This window comes from Hemitrygon akajei, chromosome 27, assembly GCF_048418815.1.
Source record: "Hemitrygon akajei chromosome 27, sHemAka1.3, whole genome shotgun sequence".
NCBI lineage: Eukaryota > Metazoa > Chordata > Chondrichthyes > Myliobatiformes > Dasyatidae > Hemitrygon > Hemitrygon akajei.
Window position 1 is genome coordinate 52,998,675 of NC_133150.1, and position 20,603 is coordinate 53,019,277.

Here is a 20,603-nt window from a genome sequence, read left to right on the forward strand (position 1 = left end):
GGTGAGCAGCTCGTGTTTACATTTCTCTGGACTTATACAAGACACTACAGAACTGCTGTCAGCTTCTGGGTTGCCATGGTGAGGGAGGAAGAGTTACATGATGGACAGCTGGTGTTCAGTGTGTGTGTATTTGAGGAAGGTCAAGAACACAGAGGAGACGCATGGAGGCTGGTGACGAAAGCGTCACTGAACTCTTTCAGTGCCCACACAGGTCGGGTGTGGATCGATCGGGAGAGGTCATCACAGTGTGTGTAAGGGTGACCCTGTGGGAACTACCGATGTGTCTAACCCTCACCTGGGTTGGTAGTTAACCACTGCAAGATGGGACCCCTTTAATGTAGTCACGTCTGACTAACCTGAAGGATTTGGAGGACAACGGGAAGATCAATGACACCTGTTTGTTTAGATTACAAATATCTCTCTGTCAGTACAAATTCTGTGGATTGAACTGAACAGAGCTTTCTTACACACCATCGTAAGACTGTAACTCTTGCTACCTGAGCTTGAATAAGTTTGAGAACTTTTTTTTAACAGCTATATATGCATAACACTGCTAACCCTTGGTTTACCTGGTTTAAGTTACTATATTACATAGTTACTGTTAAAACAGTGTTTGTTAACAGCAAAACCAGACTCCAGGTGTGTTGTATTGCTGCTGAAACTCTTAGAGAGTTGCGTGCACGTAAGAGGTATTTTCCCCAGGGTTGTGTGTACGTAACAGGATTAACGAGGCTATTGAGGTAGATGTTGTTTGCATGGACCTTAGCAATTGGTGGCAAAGTGGACAGTGAAAAGAATTATTGAGCTTGATCAGCCGGGGAAGTGGGCTGAAGAATCACGGATGGAGTTTAATTCGGATAAGTATGAAGAATTGCTTATTGGTAAGTCACACAGAGGCAGGGCATACACATCAAACAGTCGGCTCTGGAGTGTGTTATGGAACTGAGAGAACAAGGGGCACAGGTCCATAGTTCTCTGAAAGTGACAACACAGGTAGACAGGATGGTGAACATTGAATCAGATGTAAATTGAGATTTATTTGTTATTAATCACGTTTATTGAAACATACAGTGAAATGCACCATTTACATTAACAACCAACACAACGTGAGGATGTGCTGAGGGCAGCCTGCAAGTGTCACCAAAAGCTCTGGCGACAACATAGCATGTCCATGATGTCTTGTAGAACAACATGTAACCAACACAGAACTGGGAAAAACAGCAAAAACCCCTTCCCAACACCCACTCCCACACACAGACAGGGCTCCATCCCCAGGGCAGGCCAGCTCATGGCCCCAGACCTCCAGACTGTGTCCCCAGACTCTCTCAACCAGACAGCATCCCCAGACTCTCAGACCTGGGACCTCTGACCTCCAAACTCTCAGACGTTGGAATTCTGACCTCCAGACTGTGCCCCCAAACTCTCAGACATGGGAAATCTCATCTCCAGACTGTGTCCCTAGACTCTCAGACATGGGAACTCTGACCTCCAGACTGTGCCCCCAGACTCTCAGACGTTGGAATTCTGACCTCCAGACTGTGCCCCCAGACTCTCAGACATGGGAAATCTCATCTCCAGACTGTGTCCCCGGACTCTCAGACATGGGAACTCTGACCTCCAGACTGTGCCCCCAGACTCTCAGACATGGGAAATCTCATCTCCAGACTGTGTCCCCGGACTCTCAGACATGGGAACTCTGACCTCCAGACTGTGCCCCCAAACTCTCAGACATGGGAAATCTCATCTCCAGACTGTGTCCCTAGACTCTCAGACATGGGAACTCTGACCTCCAGACTGTGCCCCCAGACTCTCAGACGTTGGAATTCTGACCTCCAGACTGTGCCCCCAGACTCTCAGACATGGGAAATCTCATCTCCAGACTGTGTCCCCGGACTCTCAGACATGGGAACTCTGACCTCCAGACTGTGCCCCCAGACTCTCAGACATGGGAACTCTGACCTCCAGTCTGCGCCCCCAGACTCTCAGACATTCGGGCTCTGATCTCTGGGCTTCAACACCAGGACTCACCGATCAAGAGCCGCTGACCTCAGGACTTGATGACAGACCTTGGGCCTCCAATCCGGGGACTCACTGACCTCAGGAATCACTGGCCCTTGTTCTCAGGGATCGCTAGTCTCTGACCTCGGAGCATCCCAAACTGATTGTCCAGTTCCTTCCCCTGGCTGTTCGCTTACTGCCCTTGACCTCTCACTCCCCTCATCCAGGTCATTACAGCTGACCTAACACAAAACTTCCCACTCCATCACCCTGCTATCCCTGCGAACCTAAACCACAAAGAGTCAGCCACATCACAGCTCGGTGCCACTTGTAAAAAATAATGAGAGCAGTCGTGATGCCATTTTCCACCTGGACAAGACGTAGGTGAGACCTTTTCCAGCCATAACTCCACATCCTGGGAGTGAACCAGTGTTGAGGGTTGCTTGCTTGAGGTGGGGTATCAGTGAGAAGATTGACACTGGGGACAAACTCAATTTTTCAATTAATTATGAACTGCTGGATAAGTGGGTGTCAACAGGCCAATTTTGTACAAGGGGTGTTACAGACAAGGAAGATTATGGAAGTGAGTAAAGATGGTTCAATTACAGACAGGGGATGTGGGTGCAGACGGGTCAATTACAGACGGGGATGTGGGTGCAGACGGGTCGATTACAGATGGAGTTGTGGGTGCAGACGGGTTGATTACCGACGGGAGATGTGGGTGCAGATGGATCGATTACAGATGGAGTTGTGGGTGCAGACGGGTCGATTACAGATGGAGTTGTGAGTGCAGACGGGTCGATTACAGACAGGGGATGTGGGTGCAGACGGGTCGATTACAGATGGAGTTGTGGGTGCAGATGGGTCGATTACAGATGGAGTTGTGGGTGCAGACGGGTTGATTACAGACGAGGGATGTGGGTGCAGACGGGTCGATTACAGACGGGGGATGTGGGTGCAGATGGATCGATTACAGATGGAGTTGTGAGTGCAGACGGGTCGATTACAGATGGAGTTGTGGGTGCAGACGGGTCGATTACAGACGGGGGATGTGGGTGCAGATGGGTCGATTACAGATGGGGGATGTGGGTGCAGATGGGTCGATTACAGATGGGGGATGTGGGTGCAGACGGGTCGATTACAGATGGAGTTGTGAGTGCAGACGGGTCGATTACAGACGGGGGATGTGGGTGCAGATGGGTCGATTACAGACGGGGGATGTGGGTGCAGATGGGTCGATTACAGATGGAGTTGTGGGTGCAGACGGGTCGATTACAGATGGAGTTGTGAGTGCAGACGGGTCGACTACAGACGGGGGATGTGGGTGCAGATGGGTCGATTACAGATGGAGTTGTGGGTGCAGACGGGTCAATTACAGATGGGGGATGTGGGTGCAGACGGGTCGATTACAGACGGGGATGTGGGTGCAGACGGGTCGATTACAGATGGAGTTGTGGGTGCAGAAGGGTCGATTACAGATGGAGTTGTGGGTGCAGACAGGTCAATTACAGATGGAGGATGTGGGTGCAGATGGGTCGATTACAGATGGAGTTGTGGGTGCAGATGGGTCTATTATGGACGGGGGGTGTAGGTGCAGGCGGGTCGATTACGGACAGGGTTGTGGGTACAGACGGGTTGGTTACGGATGGGGAGTGGGTGCAAATGGGTTGATTATGGACGGGGGATGTGGGTGCAGACGGGTTGATTACGGACGGGGAGTGGGTGCAGATGGGTCGATTACAGACGGGGGGTGTAGGTGCAGACGGGTTGATTACGGATGGGGAGTGGGTGCAGATGGGTTGATTACGGACGGGGGGTGTAGGTGCAGACGGGTTGATTACGGACGGGGAGTGGGTGCAGACGGGTTGATTACGGACGGGGAGTGGGTGCAAATGGATTGATTACGGACGGGGAGTGGGTGCAGATGGGTCGATTACAGACGGGGGGGTAGGTGCAGACGGGTTGATTACGGACGGGGAGTGGGTGCAGACGGGTTGATTATGGATGGGGAGTGGGTGCAAACGGGTTGATTACGGACGGGGACTGGGTGCAGATGGGTTGATTACAGATGGAGTTGTGGGCACAAACGGGTCGATTATGGAGGTTGTGGGTACAAAGGGTCAATTATAGACAGGTTTGTGGGTGCAGATGGGTCGATTTTGGACGGAGGAGTGGGCACACAAGGGATGATTACGGATGGGGGGGTTTGTACAGACAGATCTCACAAACAAAGCTGATAAACTAATATTGAACACTTACAAAGTCCAGCAGGAATGTGCAGACACACTGTTGTCCCATTAGTCCCACCACAACTTTCAACTTCCCAACGCAAATCCCCAAAACCTTTCTACAACGTGAAAAACCTCGATTCCTATGGCACCGATACTGGCACACCAACATGCCTGCCAGTGGTGATCTGATCGAGGACCCCACCTCACTCCTCCCGGGCTTTACTGCAGCAACCTGAAAATACTGGGCAGCCGCAAATAGACTCAGAAGTCGACATGCCAAAACAGCACAAACACTACAGCGATGGGGCGTCCGACAAACCCCAGCTTGCCCCTGTGGTACCACAACCCAGGACACCCTCCACCTGGTCCCAACATGTCCTCTCAACAAGGTCCAAGACGGCTTTGCCATGGTCCATTGATGCGGCCATGAGCTGGAGGACTGGCTTGGCAGAAACCAGTTAGACGTGTGAAGAGAAAAACAGCTGCTAAATGAAACAACATCAACAAAACCACAACCACAGGACACAGTGGGTCCCCTATATCTCCCCACCCTCCCTCGTCTCCCCTCAAGGGTCTGTGTCATTCTTGTGCCAGAGCGAAGGGAGGGAGGGTCCGTCCTAGACTGCGGGACGTTGTCTACGGGCTCCTTCCCCAGCCGATGCAGGTGGTGGTCGGGCACGGAACATGACTGCAGCGTACTCAGTGTGGGGAGTCTCGGGATGAACCTCAGGACCAGCAAACTGCAACAGAAGAAAAGCCTGTCAGTCTCACACCAGTTCAGGGTTACACAGAGAAGGACATGGAGACAGGGACAGGGAGAGACAGGTCTCCAAGGAGATGGAACACCCAGAGTTAGAAGACACGGGACTGGACCTACGGAGAGATGGACAGGGCACATGGGGAGAAAAACAAATGCAGAGAAACATACAAAGAGACACAGACTCGATAGTTCCAGTCACCCACACATCACCAATCACAAAGTTCAAACACTGACACTGACCCAACATCAACACAACTTTCAATCTGAACAAACTGCTGACCAGCACAAGCATTAAATCCGAGTCTGATCAGCAGAAAACACACATAACTGGACATTAACCCAGAAGATTCTGCAGATGCTGGAAATGCACAGCACCACACAGAAACTGCTGGACGATCTCAGCAGATCAGACAGTATCCATGGAAATGAATAAACAGTTGACGTTTCCGTCTGAGTCCCTTCATCAGGACTGAGGCATATATGGGGTGGAGGACAGTGCACCCCAGTGACTGGGTGTGTGGGGGACAGTGTACCCGGTGATGGGGCATGTGGGGGGACAGTGCACCCTGGTGACTGGGTGTGTGGGAGTACAGTGTATCCCAGTGACTTTGTGTCACAGGACAGTGTACCCCAGTGATGGGGCATGTGGGGGGCAGTGTACCTTGGTGACTGGGTGTGTGGGGAACAGTGTATCCCAGTGACTTTGTGTCACAGGACAGTGTACCCCAGTGACTGGGTGCGTGTGTGGTGGGACAGTTCAGCCCAGTGACTAGGTGTGGGGTATAGTGTATGCAAGTGACAGGGTGCATGAGGGGAGTTGATGTGCCCTGACAACTGGACAACTGGGCACATTGGGAGGGTTGTGTTGGTCATGTGGAGTGATTGGTTGATAGGGCACGGTGACGGGTGATGGTGATGCTGAGGATGGTATCAGGGGCCTGAGTGGTTCAGGCAGCCTGTTCCCTTTCTCTGGCTTATCGTGTCTGACATTACCCTCACATTCCCCTTGGGGGGCTGCTGGCCGGTGCGACTCTTTGCATTCCACCGAATATCTGCGTAAACAATGTTCTCCGCTGCTGGGTCTGCGGGACAGAAAACAGAGATGAGAGGCTCCATATGGAAACCCTTTCCCACTGTACCTTATCTCACCCCTGCCTCCAATCCCCCATGTCATCATTTTCCCAGTCCTACCCTACCCCACCCGCTCTCCCTCCCTCCCCCCAACCACCAGCCTCACGGATTGGATCCACTTGCCTTCAGTGCCTGAAGACGTTTCTTTTCCAGCGGCTCTTCTCCTCCATGTGACCAAAAGAAGCACAATGAGAGAGGAGATCAGGAGGGCACCCAGTACGGACAGTCCGGTCACCAGGGACACAGAACCTGCATCAGGGAAGCAGAGAGGATTCTGTGATTAATCCCGAACTCATTCCCAGAGACGCAGAACCAATGGATTTACTCCATCCCATCTCAGGCCAGGTAATATTCCTCGTTTTCCAAAGACCGTACATCAATCCCCTCCAATCAGCCCATCTCATTCCCCTCGAATATCTCCTCTGTCCCCTGCTATTCCTCTCGCATCACTCCCCTCCAACCCCTCCTACACTATGGTGCTCCCATGATACACAAAGGGAGGAGATTTTAGACTAATTTGGCAGAACTTGTGACGGGGATTAAGGAAATGGCCGAGGAATTACACAAGTACTTGTCTGTATTCCCAAACAAAATCACAAAATATCTCAGACACACTGGAGACCAGTGGCCTATTGATGCTATTTGTATTGGAAACTCGAACACACCAATACCACTTCTGGTGATCGCACGGGGATTTGTCTTGTCAGACGCACCCTCCGATCAATCCGATAATAATGTTCCAAAATGTCAAAGAAATGTGTTTGATCTTTTATTAGCAACCAACAAAACATACACTCGTGGAGGAATGTAATTAAATGCAGTCCCCAGCTATAAACTGCCAATAACAAAGCATGAACACGTATCTAAACCCTTCATTTTTACCACCCCCCTCCCACGTGAATAGCTGCCATAACAAACATAATAACCGTGCAACACGGGCTACAGTGCCGATTGGAAACAGAAGCCTGGCTTCTACAATATTAATACAAATGGATAAATACCGGGGTCGCAAAGATCTAATCCCAGAGCTTGGATGAGGGATCTATTAGGGTACTGAATGCCCTAGCTATCATCGCCCAAACATTTACAGGTTCTGGAATGGTTCCCACAGACCGGATGTAGCAAATTTGATGCCACCATTTCAGAAAGGAGAGGGAGACAGAGACAGAGAAAAAGAAAGAAACCAGGGAACTACTGACCTGTCAGACTGCTACTGGACGTTGAGGCAGTGCTGGAATCTGTAATACAGGACATATAGAAAATATTTCCATGACTAGACAAAGATATTATGTCCTGTAAATTCAAAACATTAAATGAATTCTAAGAAACTCATGGGAGTCAGAAAATACGGCTATAACTTCATGTTTACTTTAAGAGAGGTGCGCATGTTTTTACATATAATCCGTCATTATTTAAATGAACAAGAATGCTTAATCAAACTACATACAAGTACTGGCACAAGATTATTCAAATATTACTGAAATATTAAATACACAACACTCCTCCCTGCTTAGCTAGGAACTTTAACTCAAATGAGAATGCATTTCATCTATACAGTATTCAGAATATATTATATAATACAACTACTATATGCAGACGTTAACAGAGAAAAGTTTAAATTCTCTTATTCGGGCTTAAAGATTTACTTGCTGTGGAGGATTCCTTATTCTTGTGGGATAATGTCTGTCCTGACAAGGGGGATCAGTCTGCTTGACAGGTGAGACTTGTGGCTGTGGAGCAATCTCAGGTTCTGGGGCTCTCTCTGTGCTAGTTGTAGGAGTTGACTCTGGGACTGCAGGAAGTGGTTCTGATAGCTAACTTTCTTCTCTAACTATTGACTCTGCTCTCCTCAATTGATCGATATGTCATCTCCAGATGATATCTGACTCAATTTCCATTGTGTAGGAGAGTGAAACATAGAATCATAGAAAACCTACAGCACAATACAGGCCCTTCAGCCCACAATGCTGGGCCGAACATGTACTTACTTTAGAAATTACATAGGGTTACCCATACCCCCCAATTGTTCTAAGTTCCATGTACCTATCCAGGAGTCTCTTAAAAGACCCTATCGTATCTGCCACCACCACCATTTCCGGCAGCCCATTCCACGCACTCATCACCCTCTGCATAAAAAACTTGCCCCTGACATCTCCTCTGGAACTACTTCTAAGCACCTTAAAACTGTGCCCTCTCGTGTTAGCCATTTCAGCCCTAGAAAAAAGCTTCTGACTAGCAACTGATGATCAATGCCTCTCATCGCCTTATACACCTCTGCCAGATCACCTCATCATCCATTGCTCCAAGGACAAAGGGCCAAGTTCACTCAACCTATTCTCATAAAGCATGCTCCCCAATCCAGGCAACATCATTGTAAATCTCCTCTGCACCCTTACTATGGCTTCCACATCCTTCCTGTAGTGAGGTGACCAGAACTGAGCACAGTACTCCAAGTGGGGTCTGACCAGGGTCCTATTATAGCTGCAACATTACCTCTTGGCTCCTAAATTCAATTCCATGATTAATGAAGGCCAATACACCATATGCCTTCTTAACCACAGAGTCAACCTGAGCAGCTGCTTTGAGTGTCCTATGGACTTGGTCCCCAAGATCCCTCTGATCCTCCACACTGCCAAGAGTCTTACCATTAATACTATATTCTGCCATCATATTTGACCTACCAAAATGAAGCACCTCACACTTGATTGAACTCTATCTGCCACTTCTCAGCCTTGTTTTGCATCCTCTGACTGCCATCTACACTACCCACAACACCCCCAACCTTTGTGTCATCAGCAAAGTTACTAATCCATCCCTCCACTTCCTCATCAAGGTCACTTATAAAAATCACGAAGACAAAAGGGTCCCAAAACTGATCCCTGAGGCACACCACTGGTCACCGACCTCCATGTATAATATGACCCGTCTACAACCACCATGCAGAATATGACACATCTACAACCAAGTTCTGGAGTGGTCCGGTTCTGTCCTTAATCTTTCCAAGCATCCACTTCTGATCATCTCTGTAGTCCTGTGCCAGGACCACTTGCCCAGGGGAGAAACATTGAACCTTCTTGTTTGAAGAGCCTTCAATTTGTCTTAACTGTTTGTCCTGCATCCTCCTCCTGAGATGAGTTTGAGATGATCCAAGTGTGAATGCCAGGGATGATCCAGGAACAGTATGGCAGGTGAGTTGCTGGTTGTGCAGTGTTATACGTTACGATATCCGAGGAGGAAATTAGCGAGCTTCAGGTTCAGGGTTAGTGTAGAGCGTTCTGCTGACATTGCTCACCGTGCATTCTTTATACTCTGCACAAATCTTTCCTTCATGTCATTTGTAGCCAGGTGGTATGATGTAGATGCAACTTGTCTTTCCATTCATTTTTAGGAATAACTGAAACTGTTCTCCCACAAACTGTGGTCCATTGTTGATGACTAAGTGTTCTGGAATACCAGTCATAGGGTCTTAGTGCCATGGAGAAGTGCAGCACGGAAAAAGGCCCTTCAACCCATCTAGTCTATGCTAAAAACATTTAAACATCGACCTGCACTGGGACTCTAGTCCTCCATACCCCTACCATCCATGTACCTATCCAAACTTCTCATAAACATTCAAATTGAGCTCACATGCACCACATGCTGGCAGCTCATTCCACACACTCGTGACCCTCCAAATGAAGAGGTTTCCCCTTATGTTCTCCTTAAACTTTTCACCCTACACCCTTAACCCATCACCTCTGGTTGTAGTCCCACCCAACCTCAGTGGTACAAGCCTGCTTGCATTTATAACCATATAACAATTACAGCATGGAAACAGGCCATCTCAGCCCTTCTAGTCCGTGCCGAACGCTCACTGTCACCTAGTCCCACTGATCTGCACTCAGCCTATAACCTTCCATTCCTTTCCTGTCCATATACCTATCCAATTTTACTTTAAATGACAATACCGAACCTGCCTCTACCACTTCTACTGGAAGCTCGTTCCACAGAGCTACCACTCTGAGTAAAGAAATTCCCCCTCATGTTACCCTTAAACTTTTGCCCCTTAACTCTCACCTTATGTCCTCTTGTTTGAATCTCCCCTACTCTCAATGGAAAAAGCCTATCCACGTCAACTCTATCTATCCCCTTCATAATTTTAAATACCTCTATCAAGTCCCCCCTCAACCTTCTACGCTCCAAAGAATAAAGACCTAACTTGTTCAATCTTTCCCTGTAACTTAGGTGCTGAAACCCAGGTAACGTTCTAGTAAATCTTCTCTGCACTCTCTCTATTATGTTGACATCTTTCCTATAATTTGGTGACCAAAACTGTACACGATACTCCAAATTCGGCCTTACCAATGCCTTGTACAATTTTAACATTACATCCCAACTCCTAGACTCAATGCTCTGATTTATAAAGGCCAACATACCAAAAGCTTTCTTCACCACCCTATCCACATGAGATTCCACCTTCAGGAAACTATGCACCATTATTCCTAGATCACTCTGTTCTACTGCATTATTCAATGCCCTACCATTTATCATGTATGTCCTATTTGGATTATTCCTCCCAAAATGTAGCACCTCACACTTATCAGCATTAAACTCCATCTGCCATCTTTCAGTCCACTCTTCTAACTGGCCTAAATCTCTCTGCAAGCTTTGAAAACCTACTTCATTATCCACAACGCCACCTACCTTAGTATCATCTGCATACTTACTAACCCAATTTACCACCCCATCATCCAGATCATTAATGTACATGACAGACAACACTGGACCCAGTACAGATCCCTGAGGTACACCACTAATCACCGGCCTCCAACCTGACAGATAGTTATCCACCACAACTCTCTGGCATCTCCCATCCAGCCACTGTTGAATTCATTTTACGATTTCAATATTAATACCTAACGATTGAACCTTCCTAACTAACCTTCCGTGCGGAACCTTGTCAAAGGCCTTACTGAATTCCATATAGACAACATCCACTGTTTTACCCTCGTCAACTTTCCTCGTAACCTCTTCAAAAAATTCTATAAGATTTGTCAAACATGACCTTCCACGCACAAATCCATGTTGACTGTTCATAGATTTAACCTATCTATACACCTCATAATTTTGTATATAAGATGATGAGAGGCATTGATCGTGTGGATAGCCAGAGACTTTTTCCCAAGGTTGAAATGGCTAGCACGAGGAGGCATAGTCTTAAGGTGCTTGGAGGTAAGTACAAGGGGATTGTTAGGGGTAAGTTTTTCACACAGAGAGTGGAGGGTGTATGGAATACACTGCCAGTGAAGGTGGTTGAAGCGGATACAATAGAGACTTTTTAGAGACTCTTAGATAGGTAGACGGAGCTTAGAAAAATAAAGGGCTATGCAGTAAAAAAAAATTCTAGGCAGTTTCTAGCGTAGGTTACATGTTCGGCTAACACTGTGGGCCGAGGGGCCTGAAATGTCTGTAGATTTCTATGTTCGATGTTTTCTCTCAAATCTCTTCTCAATCTTCTATGTTCCAAGAACCTATTCAATCTTTCATTATAGCTCAAGTTCTCCAGTCCCTGCAACATCCTTGTGAATTTTCTCTGTACTCTTTCAATCTTATTTAAATCTTTCCTTAGGCAGGTGATCAAAACTACACATAATACTCCAAATTAGGCCTCACCAATCTCTGATACAACTTCAACGTAACATTCCATTTCTTAATACTTTCTACTTAATCTAAGTACTTAATACATTGATTTATGAAGGGAAATGTGCCAAAATGTTTCTTTGTGACCCTTTCAACCTGTGATGCCACTTTCAATGGATTATGGATCTGTATTGAGAGATATCTTTGTTCTACCACACTCCTCATTGGGCTACCATTCACTGTAAAAGACCTACCCTGGTAGGCCCTACCAAAGTGTAATGCCACGCACTTCTCTGCATTACATTCCATCTGTCATTTTTTCAGCTGATGCAAATCCCTCGACAATCCATGATAGCCCTCCTCACTGTCCACTACATCCCCAGTCTTGGTGCAATCTGCAAGTTTGTTGATCCATTGAACCAGATTACTATCCAGATCATTGACATAGATGACAAACAACAAAGGACCCAGCACCAATCCCTGCAGCACACCACTAATCACAGGCCTCCAGCCTGAGAGATAACCTGCTACTGCCACTCTCTGGCTTCTCCCACAAAGCCAATGACTAATCCAATTTACTACCTTATCTTGAATGCCAAAGGACTGAACCTTTTTGACCAGCCTCCCATGTGGGACCTTGTCAAAGGCCTTGTGAAAGTCCATGTAAGCAACATCCACTATCTTGCCTTCAAACACTTTCCCAGTAACTTCCTTGAAAAACTCTATAAGATTGGTTAGACATGACCTAAATGGCTCAAAGCCATTCTGACTATCTGTAATCTGTCCTTGTCTTTACAATACTTACATGTCCAGTACCTTTGAATACCATCCAATAACTTTCCCACAATTGATGTCAGATTCACTGGTCTATAATTTCCTGTATATGTTTACAGCGGAAAAACATTGGCTATCCTATCCTCTGGTACCACTCCTGTTGTTAAGCATGTTTTCTTTTTACAATATTTTTATTCAGAAGAAAAAAAAACAAGATTTACAGAGTGCAACACATAGATACATCTCAACATAACATGTACATTCATATATTGTAATAAAATTGATCAAAATGTTATAGCATAACACATAAAGGTATACCACTCTGTAATCAAAAATTTAAAGATAAGTCATACATCATAAAAGACATTTTTTTATTAAAAAAAGTCAACCCCCTACCAACTACCAAAGAAAAAAGCTGATGGATGATAATGGATAAATTAGAAAAGAAAACATATTTGCTTAAGAAGAGAAGATAAAAATATACATAAAAGTTTGTGCACTGTTCAACTTCATAAATTGGAAAAGTAATTTAGGAAAGGTCCCCAGATATCATAAAAAGATTGTTTCGAATTTAAGACTGAGCAGCAGATCTTTTCTAAATTTAAATACGACATAATATCACGAAGCCATTGAAGATGTGTAGGAGGGGTAGACTCCTTCCATTTAAGCAAGATTGCTCTTCTTGCTAAAAGAGAGGTAAAAACTAAAACCTGTAGGTTAGGAGTATTTAAAGTTATATCTTCATTTGCAATAATACCAAACAAGGCAGTAAGGGGATTTGGGTCAAATTGGACCCTAAAAAGTTGAGAGAAGGCATGAAATACTTCCCGCCAAAACTTTTCAATTTTAGGGCAAAACCAAAACATATGAATTAAAGAGGCAACAGCAGAGTTGCATTTATTACAAAGTGGAGAAACATTTGGTTAAAAACCGGACAGCTTCTGTTTAGAAATGTAAGCTCTATGAACCACTTTAATTTGTAGAAGAGAATGATGAGCACAGAAAGATGATTTATTAACCCATTTAAGAATTTTATTCCATCTATCATCAGAAATCTGACAATTTAGGTCATCCTCCCAAGCTTTTTTTATTTTATCTAAAAAGTCTTGTCTAGAATCAATCAACAAGTTATAGATACCCGTAATAGAACCATTAACAAAAGGTTTTAAATTTAAAAGATCGTCCAGTAAATGTTTGAAATATCTCTGCTAGGGCACCGGCAATTTCTGCACTTGCCTCCTGTGGAGCCCAAGTGAACACTTTGTCAGTCTTTGTGAAGAGGCTTCTCAATAGACCAACAGTGTTGAGTCTGTAGTGGAGGCTATTGAGAACACCTCTAGCCACATTGTAGCTGCATTCACCACTATCAAGAAATTTGTGTCCATGAATGATCTAGCAAAAGCCACATGAATCCACCGCTAGGACAATGCAGGCCGTTCCCAGGGATGGAGGTGTGCTGCTCTTGGCATTGTCTGGACATGGAATCATAGAATCATAGAAGCTGCAACACGAAAACTGAAGCTTTGTCCCAATCCAGTCCAGACCAAACCATTTAAACTGCCTTGTCCCATCAACCTGCACCCTGTCCATAGCCATCCATCTCTCCCATCCATGTACCAATCCACACTCTCTTAAACATTGAAATTGAAATGGCATCCACCACTTAATCATGTTGGCATCCTGTACAGTCCCTGGTGATCTACATCCCAGAGTTTGGGGTGAGGTGTCTGTTGGAGTACTGAATGCTCTAACTATCATCTTCCAAACATTACAGGTTCTGGAATGGTTCCACTGACCGGAAGGAATTTGATGCCACTGTTTCAGAAAGGAGATGGACACAGAGAGAGAGAACGGGGAACTACTGACCTGTCTGGTCGACACTGGAAGTTGACACACCGGGGGAATCTGTGATAATGAATGCGACATCAGGATACTTAGAAAATATTTCCATGACTGGACAAAGATATTATGTTTTGTAACTTCAAAACATTAAGTGAATTCTAAGAAACTCATGTGAGTCAGAAAATAGGGCTATAACTTCACGTTTACTTTAAATGAGGTGTACACGTATCACGTGGTAGCGCGATGATGTATGCAATTTACATTTTTACATATAATCTGTAATTATTTAAATGAACAAGAATGCTTAATCAAACTACATACAAATACTAGCAAAAATTCATTTTTTGCAATAACTGAAACTGTTCCGCCACAAACTGTGGTCCATTGTTGATGACTAAGTGTTCTGGAATACCAGTCATAGGGTCTTAGTGTCATGGAGAAGTGCAGCACAGAAACAGGCCCTTCAGCCCATCTAGTCTATGCCAAAAACATTTAAACATCGACCTGCACTGGGATCCTAGTCCTCCATACCCCTACCATCCATGTATCTATCCAAACTTCTCATAAACATTCAAATTCAGCTCACATGCACCACATGCTGGCAGCTCATTCCACACACTCGTGACCCTCCAAATGAAGAGGTTTCCCCTTATGTTCTTCTTAAACTTTTCACCCTACACCCTTAACCCATCACCTCTGGTTGTAGTCCCACCCAACCTCAGTGGTACAAGCCTGCTTGCATTTATAACCATATAACAATTACAGCATGGAAACAGGCCATCTCAGCCCTTCTAGTCTGTGCCGAACGCTTACTGTCACCTAGTCCCACTGATCTGCACTCAGCCTATAACCTTCCATTCTTTTCCTGTCCATATACCTATCCAATTTTACTTTAAATGACAATACCGAACCTGCCTCTACCACTTCTACTGGAAGCTCGTTCCACAGAGCTACCACTCTGAGTAAAGAAATTCCCCCTCATGTTACCCTTAAACTTTTGCCCCTTAACTCTCACCTTATGTCCTCTTGTTTGAATCTCCCCTACTCTCAATGGAAAAAGCCTATCCACGTCAACTCTATCTACCCCCTTCATAATTTTAAATACCTCTATCAAGTCCCCCCTCAACCTTCTACGCTCCAAAGAATAAAGACCTAACTTGTTCAATCTTTCCCTGTAACTTAGGTGCTGAAACCCAGGTAACATTCTAGTAAATCTTCTCTGCACTCTCTCTATTTTGTTGACATCTTTCCTATAATTTGGTGACCAAAACTGTACACGATACTCCAAATTCGGCCTTACCAATGCCTTGTACAATTTTAACATTACATCCCAACTCCTATACTCAATGCTCTGATTTATAAAGGCCAACATACCAAAAGCTTTCTTCACCACCCTATCCACATGAGATTCCACCTTCAGGAAACTATGCACCATTATTCCTAGATCACTCTGTTCTACTGCATTATTCAATGCCCTACCATTTATCATGTATGTCCCATTTGGATTATTCCTCCCAAAATGTAGCACCTCACACTTATCAGCATTAAACTCCATCTGCCATCTTTCAGTCCACTCTTCTAACTGGCCTAAATCTCTCTGCAAACTTTGAAAACCTACTTCATTATCCACAACGCCACCTACCTTAGTATCATCTGCATACTTACTAATCCAATTTACCACCCCATCATCCAGATCATTAATGTATATGACAGACAACACTGGACCCAGTACAGATCCCTGAGGTACACCACTAATCACCGGCCTCCAACCTGACAAATAGTTATCCACCACTACTCTCTGGCATCTCCCATCCAGCCACTGTTGAATTCATTTTACGATTTCAATATTAATACCTAACGATTGAACCTTCCTAACTAACCTTCCGTGCGGAACCTTGTCAAAGGCCTTACTGAATTCCATATAGACAACATCCACTGTTTTACCCTGGTCAACTTTCCTCGTAACCTCTTCAAAAAATTCTATAAGATTTGTCAAACATGACCTTCCACGCACAAATCCATGTTGACTGTTCATAGATTTAACCTATCTATACACCTCATAATTTTGTATATAAGATGATGAGAGGCATTGATCGTGTGGATAGCCAGAGACTTTTTCCCAAGGTTGAAATGGCTAGCACGAGGAGGCATAGTCTTAAGGTGCATGGAGGTAAATACAAGGGGATTGTTAGGGGTAAGTTTTTCACACAGAGAGTGGAGGGTGTATGGAATACACTGCCAGTGAAGGTGGTTGAAGCGGATACAATAGAGACTTTTTAGAGACTCTTAGATAGGTAGACGGAGCTTAGAAAAATAAAGGGCTATGCGGTAAAAAAAAATTCTGGGCAGTTTCTAGCGTAGGTTACATGTTCGGCTAACACTGGGCCGAGGGGCCTGAAATGTCTGTAGATTTCTATGTTCGATGTTTTCTCTCAAATCTCTTCTCAATCTTCTATGTTCCAAGAACCTATTCAATCTTTCATTATAGCTCAAGTTCTCCAGTCCCTGCAACATCCTTGTGAATTTTCTCTGTACTCTTTCAATCTTATTTAAATCTTTCCTTAGGCAGGTGATCAAAACTACACATAATACTCCAAATTAGGCCTCACCAATCTCTGATACAACTTCAACGTAACATTCCATTTCTTAATACTTTCTACTTAATCTAAGTACTTAATACATTGATTTATGAAGGGAAATGTGCCAAAATGTTTCTTTGTGACCCTTTCAACCTGTGATGCCACTTTCAATGGATCATGGATCTGTATTGAGAGATATCTTTGTTCTACCACACTCCTCATTGGGCTACCATTCACTGTAAAAGACCTACCCTGGTAGGTCCTACCAAAGTGTAATGCCACGCACTTCTCTGCATTACATTCCATCTGTCATTTTTTCAGCTGATGCAAATCCCTCGACAATCCATGATAGCCCTCCTCACTGTCCACTACATCCCCAGTCTTGGTGCAATCTGCAAGTTTGTTGATCCATTGAACCAGATTACTATCCAGATCATTGACATAGATGACAAACAACAAAGGACCCAGCACCAATCCCTGCAGCACACCACTAATCACAGGCCTCCAGCCTGAGAGATAACCTGCTACTGCCACTCTCTGGCTTCTCCCACAAAGCCAATGACTAATCCAATTTACTACCTTATCTTGAATGCCAAAGGACTGAACCTTTTTGACCAGCCTCCCATGTGGGACCTTGTCAAAGGCCTTGTGAAAGTCCATGTAAGCAACATCCACTATCTTGCCTTCAAACACTTTCCCAGTAACTTCCTTGAAAAACTCTATAAGATTGGTTAGACATGACCTAAATGGCTCAAAGCCATTCTGACTATCTGTAATCTGTCCTTGTCTTTACAATACTTACATGTCCAGTACCTTTGAATACCATCCAATAACTTTCCCACAATTGATGTCAGATTCACTGGTCTATAATTTCCTGTATATGTTTACAGCGGAAAAACATTGGCTATCCTATCCTCTGGTACCACTCCTGTTGTTAAGCATGTTTTCTTTTTACAATATTTTTATTCAGAAGAAAAAAAAACAAGATTTACAGAGTGCAACACATAGATACATCTCAACATAACATGTACATTCATATATTGTAATAAAATTGATCAAAATGTTATAGCATAACACATAAAGGTATACCACTCTGTAATCAAAAATTTAAAGATAAGTCATACATCATAAAAGACATTTTTTTATTAAAAAAAGTCAACCCCCTACCAACTACCAAAGAAAAAAGCTGATGGATGATAATGGATAAATTAGAAAAGAAAACATATTTGCTTAAGAAGAGAAGATAAAAATATACATAAAAGTTTGTGCACTGTTCAACTTCATAAATTGGAAAAGTAATTTAGGAAAGGTCCCCAGATATCATAAAAAGATTGTTTCGAATTTAAGACTGAGCAGCAGATCTTTTCTAAATTTAAATATGACATAATATCACGTAGCCATTGAAGATGTGTAGGAGGGGTAGACTCCTTCCATTTAAGCAAGATTGCTCTTCTTGCTAAAAGAGAGGTAAAAGCTAAAACCTGTAGGTTAGGAGTATTTAAAGTTATATCTTCATTTGCAATAATACCAAACAAGGCAGTAAGGGGATTTGGGTCAAATTGGACCCTAAAAAGTTGAGAGAAGGCATGAAATACTTCCTGCCAAAACTTTTCAATTTTAGGGCAAAACCAAAACATATGAATTAAAGAGGCAACAGCAGAGTTGCATTTATTACAAAGTGGAGAAACATTTGGGTAAAAACCGGACAGCTTCTGTTTAGAAATGTAAGCTCTATGAACCACTTTAATTTGTAGAAGAGAATGATGAGCACAGAAAGATGATTTATTAACCCATTTAAGAATTTTATTCCATCTATCATCAGAAATCTGACAATTTAGGTCATCCTCCCAAGCTTTTTTTATTTTATCTAAAAAGTCTTGTCTAGAATCAATCAACAAGTTATAGATACCCGTAATAGAACCATTAACAAAAGGTTTTAAATTTAAAAGATCGTCCAGTAAATGTTTGAAATATCTCTGCTAGGGCACCGGCAATTTCTGCACTTGCCTCCTGTCGAGCCCAAGTGAACACTTTGTCAGTCTTTGTGAAGAGGCTTCTCAATAGACCAACAGTGTTGAGTCTGTAGTGGAGGCTATTGGGAACACCTCTAGCCACATTGTAGCTGCATTCACCACTATCAAGAAATTTGTGTCCATGAATGATCTAGCAAAAGCCACATGAATCCACCGCTAGGACAATGCAGGCCGTTCCCAGGGATGGAGGTGTGCTGCTCTTGGCATTGTCTGGACATGGAATCATAGAATCATAGAAGCTGCAACACGAAAACTGAAGCTTTGGCCCAATCCAGTCCAGACCAAACCATTTAAACTGCCTTGTCCCATCAACCTGCACCCTGTCCATAGCCATCCATCTCTCCCATCCATGTACCAATCCACACTCTCTTAAACATTGAAATTGAAATGGCATCCACCACTTAATCATGTTGGCATCCTGTACAGTCCCTGGTGATCTACATCCCAGAGTTTGGGGTGAGGTGTCTGTTGGAGTACTGAATGCTCTAACTATCATCTTCCAAACATTACAGGTTCTGGAATGGTTCCACTGACCGGAAGGAATTTGATGCCACTGTTTCAGAAAGGAGATGGACACAGAGAGAGAGAACGGGGAACTACTGACCTGTCTGGTCGACACTGGAAGTTGACACACCGGGGGAATCTGTGATAATGAATGCGACATCAGGATACTTAGAAAATATTTCCATGACTGGACAAAGATATTATGTTTTGTAACTTCAAAACATTAAGTGAATTCTAAGAAACTCATGTGAGTCAGAAAATAGGGCTATAACTTCACGTTTACTTTAAATGAGGTGTACACGTATCACGTGGTAGCGCGATGATGTATGCAATTTACATTTTTACATTTAATCTGTAATTATTTAAATGAACAAGAATGCTTAATCAAACTACATACAAATACTAGCAAAAATTCATTTTTTGCAATAACTGAAACTGTTCCGCCACAAACTGTGGTCCATTGTTGATGACTAAGTGTTCTGGAATACCAGTCATAGGGTCTTAGTGTCATGGAGAAGTGCAGCACAGAAACAGGCCCTTCAGCCCATCTAGTCTATGCCAAAAACATTTAAACATCGACCTGCACTGGGATCCTAGTCCTCCATACCCCTACCATCCATGTATCTATCCAAACTTCTCATAAACATTCAAATTGAATTTGCATGTACCACATGCTGGCAGCTCATTCCACACACTCGTGACCCTCCATGTGAACAGGATTCCCTTTATGTTCTCTTTAAACTTTTCACCTTACACCCTTCACCCATGACTTCAGGCTGTAGACCCGCCCAATCTCTTTGGGACAAGCCTGCTTGCATTTACCCTGTCTATACCCCTCATAATGTTGTATATAAGATGATGAGAGGCATTGATCATGTGGATAGTCAGAGTGTTTTTCCTAAGGTTGAAATGGCTAGCACAAGGAGGGGACTTATTTTTAAGGTACAAGGTAGGTACAAGGGGTATGTCAGAGGTAAGCTTTGCACTCAAAGCGTGGAATACACTGCCAGTGAAGGTGGTTGAAGCGGATCCAATAGAGTAATTTAAGAGATTCTTAGATAGGTACATGGAGCTTAGAAAAATATAGGGCTATGCGGTAAGGAAATTCAAGGCAGTTTCTAGAGCAGGTTAC

The 20,603-nt window shown here is 44.1% G+C and overlaps 1 protein-coding gene across 3 annotated transcripts in view; it reads right to left on the reverse strand.

Moving 5' to 3' along the window:
- Window positions 1–1,128: 1,128 nt before the first annotated feature.
- The window catches only part of LOC140717406 (SLAM family member 5-like), a 50,185-nt gene continuing 30,710 nt past the window's right edge, over window positions 1,129–20,603 (reverse strand). The window contains exons 4-9 of one of the 3 annotated variants that reach the window (XM_073030951.1): window positions 19,572–19,610; window positions 14,380–14,418; window positions 7,320–7,358; window positions 6,244–6,369; window positions 5,983–6,071; window positions 1,129–4,969 (exon numbers count right to left, since the gene is read on the reverse strand). In XM_073030951.1, the coding sequence (XP_072887052.1) occupies window positions 4,847–4,969; window positions 5,983–6,071; window positions 6,244–6,369; window positions 7,320–7,358; window positions 14,380–14,418; window positions 19,572–19,610 (455 nt within the window). In that variant the 3' untranslated portion in view covers window positions 1,129–4,846. The remainder of the gene's footprint in view (window positions 4,970–5,982; window positions 6,072–6,243; window positions 6,370–7,319; window positions 7,359–14,379; window positions 14,419–19,571; window positions 19,611–20,603) is intronic. The other 2 variants (XM_073030952.1, XM_073030953.1) reach the window with 2 other exon arrangements.